At 49.6% G+C, this 12376-nt stretch overlaps 1 protein-coding gene across 13 annotated transcripts in view; it reads left to right on the top strand.

The window, feature by feature from the left end:
- ARID1B (AT-rich interaction domain 1B) overlaps window positions 1-12376 on the top strand; it is a 406554-nt gene that overhangs the window by 93333 nt on the left and 300845 nt on the right. For 12 of the 13 annotated variants that reach the window (XM_034765331.1, XM_034765337.1, XM_034765329.1 and 9 more), the window contains exon 3: window positions 1423-1569. The exons of the other annotated variant lie outside the window; for it this stretch is intronic. In XM_034765331.1, the coding sequence (XP_034621222.1) occupies window positions 1423-1569 (147 nt within the window). The remainder of the gene's footprint in view (window positions 1-1422; window positions 1570-12376) is intronic. 13 annotated transcript variants of the gene reach the window in all.

Genomic DNA, 12376 nt, shown 5'->3' with positions numbered 1-12376 from the left:
TAGCTCCTTAATTTTCACGCGGCACTGCTGTGTGTCCCTGTTATGGCCTCGGTCCTTCATGGCCTTGGAGATCTTTTCTAATACTTTTCCATTTCTTTTACTGCTACGGAGTTCAGCTATCACTGCTTCATCTCCCCATATGGCGAGCAGATCTCGTACCTCCCGTTCGGTCCATGCTGGAGCTCTTTTGCGATCCTGGGAGGACTCCATGACGGTTACCTGTGCTGATGAGCTCTGCGTGGTCACCTGTGCTCTCCACGCTGGGCAAACAGGAAATGAAATTCAAACCTTCGCGGGTCTTTTCCTGTCTACCTGGTCAGTGCATCTGAGTTGAGAGCGCTGTCCAGAGCGGTCACAATGAAGCACTGTGGGATAGCTCCCGGAGGCCAATAACATCGAATTCCGTCCACACTACCCCAATTCCGACCCGCAAAGGCCGGTTTTATCGCTAATCCCCTCGTCGGAGGTGGTGTAAAGAAACCGGTTTAAAGGGCCCTTTAAGTCGAAAGAAAGGGCCTCGTTGTGTGGACGTGTCCAGGCTTAATTCGGTTTAACGCTGCTAAAGTCGACCTAAACCCGTAGTGTAGACCAGGCCTAAGATGATACCTCAAGCACCAATACTTTGGGGAAGGTTAAGTGACTTGATTGACTTTATAACATAAAGTCTGCATAGATGTGATCTGCTATGTGCACTATTTTGTTTATTCTAGCACCTTTGACAAGTTGCTGGTGTATATTTATGTATTATATTGTTGCTTGAATCTTTGTCAAAAGATCTATCTTGGGAAGGCGAGGGAGAGACTCGGAAAGAAAAAAACTGAGAGCATTTAAGCATGTACTTTTAGAGAAGAAGCAAGCAATTTAAAAAAAGGGGGCTGAATGTACCTATTAAACGCTGAAAGTGTTTGCAACTGGATCACAAACATTAGAACTTGTTACTTAATTTCATTGTACAAAATGGCATTCCTCTTGGAAAGCACACCTTAGAATTGGGGTGGGTTTTTTTTTCATAATTCTACTTCTTGATCAGCTGATCAGAACAATTCCTGCAGTAGGTTAGCCTTGTGCCTACTCAGAATAAATGTCTTCTGTTAAAACTTTTGCTGTTTTTATTTATTTATTTTGAGACTAGACATTATGGAATTGTGACCGTCACTAGGATATACATTCATAAATTGCGGTATCTGATTTCCTTGGACATTCTTGTTGAGAATAAAGTATCTTGGGTACTAAAAGTGGTACTTTGCAAATAGATCTGAGCACTTCTGTTAACTGCGTGGTAAAAAGATTGGTAATATTGAGCCAGGTTTGTGGGTGAGGACTCCACTTCTATTGAGGTTAGTGCGCGACTGTAACCTTGCTTGGTTTCATATGATTCCACCTCCTGACTCATATATCTGCTTTGCTTGGCTCTTCTAACAGATGCCGCCTCAGTATGGTCAGCAAGGTGTAAGTGGCTACTGCCAACAGGGCCAACAGCCATATTACAACCAGCAACCGCAACCTCAGCATCTGCCGCCCCAGGCACAGTATCTGTCGCAGGCTCAGCAGAGGTACCAGACACAGCAGGTAAGCATAGTCACCCGCTGCTCACAGCTACAACATTGCGCTAATTAAAAAAAATGCAACATGTAGAAGATGGAAGATTTTCCAAATGGGTACTATTCCAAAAGCAAAAAAACCAACAACACTCCAAACTCCACCCTCCTATTAACTGTAAGCTTAAAACAAGGCCGCAGTGCTCTTGGAAAGTGTTGGTATATACAGATATATCTATTTCAAGCTTTGCTTGCTATATGTGTGTATTTAGAATAAAGCTAGACCTACATTCCTCTTCAACTATCCCCCCTTTTTAAAAAGAGGTAACATACTTCATTGATTTTATGTAATTGTGGGTCATAGACTTCCACATGTCTTGTTTTAAAATTTTTTGCAAGGCATTCTGGTGGTGCCTCCCAGCTGATGTGATCACTGTTGGTTTTAAAAAAAGAATAGGTGGAGCTGCTTCTTCAGGGGAGCTGGTGGAGAAGAAAATACATTTAAAACAGCACTTCACATTCCTCATTCCGCACATCCATTTAACTGTGTTAAATAACCCGATTTCCATGCCAGTTACTGTTTTGTGTTTATACCCAGCCATGGCACCCGTATGAAACATTTATTTTCATTGAAGCTGCTACAAATACGGCAGCATTTATTGGCTCGATTTTTTTAAAGACAGTCTTGTTTTAAAATATGATCGTGAGCAATAATGGCTGGCTTAATATGCTAGAACTTGAGGCATACCTGTGTGAGGCATCCTGGCCTGAAGAGACCTTGGGTGCCTTTAGTGCCTGTAGCTGTACTTGTAGACTTAAGTTCCAAATATAGTCCCAGCAATGTTAACCGCAGAGGGACTGCCTGCCTAGGAGAGGAAGGAAGACAAGAGGAAAATGAAACCAAAATATATCCAGTATCCTCAGGGATCTAACTAAATTGGGCTGCTAAAGACTAGGTGCCTCTGGAAGAACTGTGCAGTATCATCACTCTCAGCAGTTCACTGGTGGACGATCCCTCAGGCACAGTCACTTAGCATACCAGGATAATACTGGGGCGGGGGAGAATACTTGCTTGTGATAAAAATACACTGTGAAACAAACTAACAAAAGAAGCCATATGTAGCTCGAGTGCTGTTGTCCTCCATACTCCGATTATAAAGTAAGGCTAAAATATTTTTACTGCTTTATTAAAATTAGATAAACCGATTATTAAAACAAATTTCATTGGAAATAAAATTCATTTTAATTAAAACACTGCATCATTTATGAAATACAATTCTTAGGCATACCAGCCGTGCAGTTGAAAGCAGCCCCACCCCTCCATCATTTTGGTGACTTTAAACACGTAACTGTGATTTCAAATATGAAATTGTAGTTCTGTCTTCAAATTTAATTTTCCTCTTTTTCTCCATTTTCATGGACGTTAAATAAATGATTTCTCAACCTCTGATGGGAAATTTTGATTCTGTTTATGTAAAAACTTTGGCTAAATCAGTTAGCAGGCAGAGACATAGTAATACAGTACATGGTGATCTGTGGTTTGATATTAATAAGAACACTGCCAATAAGGGCCCACAGTTCTGCATGTCCACATATCTCCAATCAGCCGCCTGACAAACTGAATCAGTTTGTGGCTGCCAGGACGCCTGATCATATGTTGAATTGTTGTCACTTGAGCATGTAACTTGAACATTTTAATCTGTTTAAAAATCATGTACTTGTTGAACGTTACACAATGTGTATGTATCTAATAACAAGTAATCTGGTATCCCGATGGTGCATGGCCAATTGATGATCCCTGCCACTCTGCCCAGTGCAGTGAAATTTTGTGCAGTTGTTTTTGTATACCTCAAAAAAGTAAGGAGATTACACAGAAGAAGGTTGGGGGAAGATGGTGAGTGGAGAGAGAGAAAAGGCACCCAAACTGGGATTGTGCCTCTGGCTGAATATTTGGCCACTATGGGAATTCAAACTCCTGTGTAACTCAGCTGCTTGGGACGAGTTCTTCCAATGGGGTTTCTGTGTATCATACTTAAGTGTGTCATGTTTCCATGTGGTGTCTACTCCACACAGAGGTTAAGAACATATGACTTGAACCACCTAAGGGAGTGATGCCTCGGGGGAGGGATAGCTCAGTGGTTTGAGCATTGGCCTGTTAAACCCAGGATTGTGAGTTCAATCCTTGAGGGGGCCACTTGGGGATCTGGGGCAAAATCAGTACTTGGTCCTGCTAGTGAAAGCAGGGGGCTGGACTTGATGACCTTTCAAGGTCCCTTCCAGTTCTAGGAGATGGGATATCTCTATTAACTACTTCACTTTAGATAAAGTGATTGAGGCCTGTGATTTTGGTACTGAAGTTCGAGGGTTCTGTCTCCACTGAAGACCTCTGGTGGGGTTATTACAGAGTGGTGGATAACCAGGGCCGGTGCAAGGATATTTTGTGCCCTAGGCGAAATTTCCACCTTGCGGCCCCGCCCCCCCCGCACATTGGTTCATTGAGGGGCAAATCCCAACGAGCCATAATAGACCCCAGGGGCCAGCCGTGCCCAGGGGCTGCTCCCTGGCCCCTGAACTCCCCTGGAGGGTGCACAGCCCCCCACGAGCCCTCCCCACCCCAGCGGTCCCCGCCCCGAGTCCACTCACTGGGTTTGCCGGGCTTGGACCACTGCAGTAGTTCGGCAGGGAGGAGCTGCCTTCTGGAGGCACCAGAGAGCCAGAGCATTGGCTTGCGGTGGCGGCGAGCCCCAGCCATGGAGGGGCCGGCACGGCGCAGGGGGCAGCAGCCCTGCAAAAGGGGTGGCGTGGCTAGCAGGGAGCAGCTGCACTCCCCGCCCCTCCTGCTTAGGCTGCGGCTCGGCGTTAGGGTGATCAGATCAGCAGTATAAAATACCGGGACGGGGTGGAGCAAAAAAAAAAAAAAAAAAAAAAGAAAGGGAGTTTAAAAGGGGCCCTGGCCCCGCGCACTGCCCTCCCCGTGGAGCCTCCTGCCCCGCCACGGGCATATGCGGCGTGCAGTGGGTCCGGGCAGGAGCGGGGTGGGCGGCAAGGGCCGATCCCCGCTGCTCCCAGGGAGCCCCGCGCCTCTCCCTCCCGCTCGTGGCTGCGGCTCCTTCCCGGCGGGACGTGCCTCCCGCCGCCCCGGCCACATGCTGAGCACGTCCCCTGCGCCTAGTCTCCCTCCCGCCGGGAAGGAGCAGCTGGACGCACGCCGCATGTGCCCGGGGCAGGCCAGGGGGCGCGTCCTGCCGGGAAGGAGCCGCAGCCGCAAGCGGGAGGGAGAGGCGCGGGGCTCCCCGGCAGCAGCAGGGATTCGGCCCACCCCCCTGCGCCGCCCACCCGGCCCCTGCCTGCTCCGCGCTGCCCCCGCCCGGACCCACCGCGCTGCCCCCGCCTGGACCCACCGCGCTGCCCCGCGGGCTCCAGGCTGAGCTCCCGGCCCCGGGTGCAGCGGCCTGGGCAGGAGCCCTCTGGCACGGCGGGGGGCTCACAGCTGAGCCCCCCCCGTCTCCCTCCCTTGCCAGCTCCCCTTTGCCCGCCTGCCCAGTGCCCGGGTGCCGGAGCTGACTCACCAGCTCCAGGATCCAGGCACCGCCGCCACCCCCTCCTTCCAGGCTTGCCTCGCCATGCTGCAAGCATGGGAGGGAGGAGGAATGCTGTGTGGCTGGGGCCAGGGCGGGGATTTGGGGAGGGAGCCAATGTGGGAAGGAGGGGGCGGATCCGGGGTGGGGCACGAGCGCCAGAGCGGAGGGCAAAATTTCTTTTTGCAAAAGAAGCAAATATCGGGACAGTCCCGATAAAATCGGGACGTCTGGTCACCCTACCCGGCGTGCTCCCCCCTCCCCCGCCCCGGGGCCGGCTCCTACAGGCTGCAGCGGATGCAGCTCCCCATGCGTCCCTCTGCTGCCCCCTCGCTGTGCTCGGGCTCTGAGGCTCCCGGGCATGTGAGCCACCGCCGGGGCGCAGGGCCCTGAGCCTGCTCCAGGAGGGTCAGCAGCGGCTCACACGCCCGGGAGCTGCAGAACTCGAGCGTGGTGAGGGATAAGCTGGGGGGTGCGCCTGCCCGGGCTGCAACCCACCTGGCGCCTCCCCGGGGGCTCCTGCAGTGGATGCATGCGGGCGGCAGCCCCGTGCGGCTCCCGGCTCCCCCCTGCCACGCTCGGGCTCTGCGGCTCCCGGGACTGTGAGCCGCCACTGCCGCTGCCCCTCCCAGAGTGGGCTCAGGGCCCTGGGCCCCGGTAGCTCACATGCCTCGAAGCCGCAGAGCCCGAGCACGGTGAGGAGGGAGACGGGGGGCGCACGGAGGCCGCCGACCACATGCAACTGCTGCAGCCTGCAGGAGCCCCCGGGAGGGGCGTGCCGGGCTGCAGCCTGGGCAGGAGGGGCAGGGGGCGCGGCTGCTCCCTGCCAGCGATGCCACCGCCTTTGCAGGGCTGCTGCCCCCCTGTACCGCGCCAGCTCTTCCATGGCTGGGGCTCACCACCCCCGTAAGCCAACGCTCTGGCTCTCCGGTGCCTCTGGAAGGCGGCTCCTCCCTGCCGAGCCAGGGCACCGCTTTTTTAGGGTTACCATATTTCAACAATCAAAAAAGAGGATGGGGGGGAGAGCCCCACCCACATCCAATCCCCGTCCCCTCAGAATGCCCAACCCTCCTCCCCTCCCCTGCTCCTTGTCCCCTGACTGCCCCCTCCTGAGGCCTCCCCACCCCTACCTGCCCCCCTAGTACCCTACCCCCTACCTGTCCCCTGGTTGCCCCAACCCTTATCCACACCCCCACCCCCAGACAGACCCCTGGGCCTCCCATGCCCCATCCAACCACTCCCCACCCCCTGAGAGACTCTCCCAGAACTGCCGACCCATCCAACCCTCCCCCCGCCCCCTGACAGTCCCCTCGGACTCACCTTACCCCCATGCTGCTCCAGCCACTGGCTCCATGTGGAGCCAAAATAAGTAGGCTGTGGAGCCCACAGCCCCTCCCCCGCAGCGTGCTGAGGCAAGGGGAGGCGGGGAGCAGGGGAGGGACTCTACCTGCTGGAGGCCAATGGGAGCGGCTAAATCAGGCCCAGGCGCCCAATCAGCCGCGCTGCACTCTGTGTGAGGGGAAGGGAGAGGAGGGAGGAAAAATCTTGGACGTCCCCAACCACTGGGCGCCCTAAGCGACCGCCTAGTTCGCCTAGTGGGTGCACCGGCCCTGTGGGTAACATTACATACGAAGATACTAGCAAAAACTTGGAAGATGTAGTTTAACTTTTCCTAATGAAACAGTTCAGTAACTCCTAATTCTTTTGAAAGTATGATTTTTAAAAAAAAAATGTATTTCTTCTTTTAGTGCTGGGCCCTACATGTATTCTACATGTGGGTATGCATGTGTACCATGCGCCTGAGATCAGAGAGTTCTAGCAAGTAGTGTCTTTTGGTCTGCACCTGCATGGTTGCTCTCCTCCTGCTCCAAACTGCCAGTATAAGAGGCAGTGCAGACCGATGCCTCTTAAGTTTCTTCTTACCACCTCATCGCCTGAGTTAGACTCCACTATGTCTGAAGCTACATCCATCTTTATTCTACAAAACCTATTGTAAACATATATTGTAAATAGTTTCTTTTAGTATTCTTTGTAGTGTTAGGGTTAGTGTTTTAGTCTAGTTACTGTAGTTTGGTTCTCTCCACCTTGGGGAGTTTTTTCCCTTCAGACAAAGACTATGCCTACAGTTCCAGCATTTAAGAACTGCATCTCCTGCCCCCTGGTCCCTGCTCCTTCTTTGTGAGTGATGACTACCAACATTGCCTTTACTGCTTTGGAGAGGCTCACATCTCCGCTAAGTGCAGCATTTGTCGTGCCTTGCCTCTCTGAACATGTGAGGGATGAGAGCTGTCACTAAAGAAGCATCTCATAGAGAAGGCCATGAGATCTCAGTCAGTCCTGAGCCAGGGAGACCACCCCCATACAATGGCCTGAGTCCATGGGCAGTGTCCCTCCAAGCATGAGCTCCGGATCTGAGGCCAGAGATGCTAAGCCCAAAGAATTGTTACCAAGGACTTATTATGAGAGTAAAGGACACTCTCAGAAACACAAGGATAAATCTGCTCCTAAATGAAAAGATCCTTCCCTGATTTCATCCAAGTTGAGTGAGTCCTCATCACTGGTCCTGAGGCTTTAGGTCCGTTCAAACCTGCTGGATGTGAGAGTATGGCATGAAGGAGTAAGGACCCATCAGTACTGACTTTGTTTCAACATAGGGGGACTGGACTAGATGACCTCATGAGGTCCCTTCCCATCCTATGATTCCATAAGCTCAAGGATAGCCTCCCACCACCACAATCCAAGAGTGCCAAGCTAGACTATGTTCTGGCACTGGCCTGCTCCCATAAGGAACCAGCGTCCACCATAACTAGGGATGTGCCAGATCTGGTGGTCCTGACCATTGGAACATGCTGCACTCCGGGATACCCCAAAACCTACACCTCCCCAGAGGATATCTTTACCCTACCTTATTTGCAATTTCCTCCTTTTTGTCTACAACCCTAATCAGAGACATCTGAGGAAGAAACCACCTTGAGGAGACCGGAGTACTCCCCTATTCCACCCAGCTGGAGCATTCATCCACCATTACCAATGGCTTTGCTGGTTGAACTGGAACCCCCCTTCTTGTCTGCCATGTCGGAGGTTCTAGATGGAACATCACCTTCAGAGAGGGAGGCTAGCCTGGACAGAGGCTCCTGAAGGTCTGGGATCAGTCTTCTCCTCAGATGTGACTATCCAGGGTAACGATTGTACCCAATGCCTTGGGGTCCCCCTCTAATGATTGACCCTTCATACTGGTATTGTTGGGATTCATGGATCCCAGGATCCATGTGCATGAATCCCACCTACCCTTGCCTAACTCCCTCTGTTGAACTATAAGGGCGAAGAAATTGAGCTGGATGCACCAGGACAGACAGTTGCAACAGATGTATCCTCCTCCTCGCCAGATGAGACAGTTGCCCCTATCTTTGCCATCCTTGCCTGATGACTACAGGCAATATCAAGAGCTCCTGCAGAGGGAGGCAACAGACCTCCAGATCCAACTCAAGGAGGTACAGGATATTCAGCATAGGCTCCTGGACATTCTCCAGCCTTCTGCTCCTAGCCAGCTGGCCCTTCCTGTGACAAGGCCATTATGGAACCAGCCAGGGAAGTTTGGCATAGTTTGCTGCATTCCCACCTCAAAAAAGGCTGACAGCCATTATCTTGTACCAGCCAGGGAGCAGAGTTCCTGTTTACACGTCCAGCACCCAACTTCTTGGTGATACAAGCAGCCACTGAGAGATAGAAGTTGCAGCATCCCAAGGCAATACCCACTGATAAGGGTGCTAAACACCTTGATCTCCTAGGGAGGAAAGTGTTTTCTTTCATCAGCCTTTAGTTTAGAATTACTAACTACCAGGCCCTGTTAGCAAAGTATGATTTCACCAACTACTCCAAATCCTTGTACTTTAAAGACAAGTTTTCTCAGAGGACACCAATTCCAAGCCCTCAGTGATCAGGCAGATTGGTAGCTAAAACATCTCTTCAGGCTGCAGTGGCTGTTGCTGACATTACTTCGGGAGGGATAGCTTCAGCAGTTGTCATGAGGCATGAGTCTTGGCTCTACTTCTTGTGGTTCCTCCGGGAGGTACAAAATACCATGGAGGATCTACCCTTTGATGAGGCTAACTTATTCAATGAAAAAAATTGAGGAGTCCCTTCACTCGCTCCAAGACTCCATAATAATTCTCCATACCCTTGGCGTTTATACCTTATCTGCAAAGAGGAAACACCATAAACAAGTGTACAGGCCAAGACCACCCCCATAACCATTCTATGAGCGGCGCCTTTACAAACTATCGTGCAAATGCCAAAGGGTACATAGACTCTGGTACACAGCTTCCTCCATATCTACTGCCACTGCTCAACCCCACCCATTATCTAGGGACATTTGAGAACCATGTTCTTCTGCTGATTCTATCCTTCCCTGCCCCCAAACTTTGGTGGCTGCCTTGCCCTCTTCATTCATAACTGGAGGGCAATAACAATGGACAGGTGGGTGCCAGAGATCATTCAGTCTGGCTACTTGATCAAGTTTGTATCACCTCTCCATCACAGACCTCCTACCAGACGTGTTTTCAGGGACCACTGTCACAAGGAGGTCCCTCCATTAGGAGGTAGACTCTCTTCTTTAGCCCAGATCTATAGAGCATGTGCCACCTTAACATCAAGGGAAAGGATTCTAGTCGCCATATTTTTTAGATCCCAGGAAAAGTGGAGGATGGAGACCAGTTCTCAGTCTACTCCAACAGAGAGTCTATTTTTGAAAATCAAAATTCTGCATGGTCTCATTGGCATCAATAATGCCCTCTCTGGAGGGGAGGGCTACTGGTTTGAGGCTCTTGGCACAAAAAATGCTTACTTTCATGTGGATATTCACCCATCCCACAGAAGGTTCCTCAGATTCCTGGTAGGACAAGTACAATACCAGTTCAGAGTGCTTCTGTTCAGACTTGCTACAGCACCAGAGGTCTTCTCAGTGGTGGCAGCCCAGATGAGATGAAACAGATACATCGTCTTTCCATATCTGGATAGCTGACTCCTGATGGGCAGATCCAGCAAAGAGGTTCAGTTGGCACCTCTGTTCCTACTCTGCCTGCTGTCTTCCTTGGGAAACTATGTCATCAAATAAAAGTCTACTTTGACTCCTACAAAGACCATAGACTTTATAGGAGCAATCCTAGACTCGATGGCAGGAGGGGCTTACCTCCCTATGGAAAGATTCCAAGCCACAAACAACTTGGTAAGACAAGTCATCCTTAGACCTTGGACCACAGTCAAGGTGTGTCTTTCCCTATGAGGCCATATGGTCTCATATACTTATGTAACACCATAGACAATCGCACCATACAGGGCATTTGGACCTCTAGAGGCCAGGATGTATATCAGCCTACTAGAACTGAGAGCAGTCTGTCTAACCTGCTATGCATTCCTTCCACTCATTTGGTCTGGCCATACCCAGATAATGTCAGACAACATGATGACCATTTTCTACATAGATTCATAGATTCTAGGACTGGAAGGGACCTCGAGAGGTCATCGAGTCCAGTCCCCTGCCCGCATGGCAGGACCAAATACGGTCTAGACCATCCCTGATAGACATTTATCTAACCTAATCTTAAATATCTCCAGAGATGGAGATTCCACAACCTCCCTAGGCAATTTATTCCAGTGTTTAACCACCCTGTCAGTTAGGAACTTTTTCCTAATGTCCAACCTAGACCTCCCTTGCTGCAGTTTAAGCCCACTGCTTCTTGTTCTATCCTTAGAGGCTAAGGTGAACAAGTTTTTTCTCTCCTCCTTCTGACACCCTTTTAGATACCTGAAACTGCTATCATGTCCCCTCTCAGTCTTCTCTTTTCCAAACTAAACAAACTCAATTCTTTCAGCCTTCCTTCATAAGTCATGTTCTCAAGACCTTTAATCATTCTTGTTGCTCTTCTCTGGACCCTTTCCAATTTCTCCACATCTTTCTTGAAATGCGGTGCCCAGAACTGGACACAATACTCCAGCTGAGGCCTAACCAGAGCAGAGTAGAGTGGAAGAATGACTTCTTGTGTCTTGCTCACAACATACCTGTTAATACATCCCAGAATCATGTTTGCTTTTTTTGCAACAGCATCACACTGTTGACTCATATTTAGCTTGTGGTCCACTATTACCCCTAGATCCCTTTTTGCCGTACTCCTTCCTAGATAGTCTCTTCCCATTCTGTATGTGTGAAACTGATTTTTTCTTTCTAAGTGGAGCACTTTGCATTTGTCTTTGTTAAACTTCATCCTGTTTAACTCAGACCATTTCTCCAATTTGTCCAGATCATTTTGAATTATGACCCTGTCCTCCAAAGCAATTGCAATCCCTCCCAGTTTAGTATCATCCGCAAACTTAATAAGCGTACTTTCTATGCCAATATCTAAGTCGTTAATGAAGATATTGAACAGAGCCAGTCCCAAAACAGACCCCTGCGGAACCCCACTTGTTATGCCTTTCCAGCAGGATTGGGAACCATTCATAACAACTCTCTGAGTAAGGTTATCCAGCCAGTTATGCACCCACCTTATAGTAGCCCCGTCTAAATTGTATTTGCCTAATTTATCGATAAGAATATCATGCGAGACTGTATCAAATGCCTTACTAAAGTCTAGGTATACCACATCCACAGCTTCACCCTTATCCACAAGACTCGTTATCCTATCAAAGAAAGCTATCAGATTGGTTTGACACGATTTGTTCTTGACAAATCCATGCTGGCTATTCCCTATCACCTTACCACCTTCCAAGTGTTTGCAGATGATTTCCTTAATTACTTGCTCCATTATCTTCCCTGGCACAGAAGTTAAACCAAATGGTCTATAGTTTCCTGGGTTGTTTTTATTTCCCTTTTTATAGATGGGCACTATATTTGCCCTTTTCCAGTCTTCTGGAATCTCTCCCATCTCCCATGATTTTCCAAAGATAATAGCTAGAGGCTCAGATACCTCCTCTATTAGCTCCTTAAGTATTCTAGGATGCATTTCATCAGGCCCTGGTGACATGCAGGCATCTAACTTTTCTAAGTGATTTTTAATTTGTTTTTTTTTTTTATTTTATCTGCTAAACCTACCCCCTTCCCATTAGCACTCACTATGTTAGGCATTCCTTCAGACTTCTCAGTGAAGATCGAAACAAAGAAGTCATTAAGCATCTCTGCCATTTCCAAGTTTCCTGTTACTGTTTCTCCCTCTTCACTGAGCAGTGGGCCTACCCTGTCTTTGGTCTTCCTCTTGCTTCTAATGTATT

The sequence above is a fragment of the Trachemys scripta genome, chromosome 3, assembly GCF_013100865.1.
Source record: "Trachemys scripta elegans isolate TJP31775 chromosome 3, CAS_Tse_1.0, whole genome shotgun sequence".
NCBI lineage: Eukaryota > Metazoa > Chordata > Testudines > Emydidae > Trachemys > Trachemys scripta.
The sequence above is the reverse complement of the archived record's forward strand: the minus strand, read 5'-3'. Positions and strand labels throughout refer to the sequence as shown.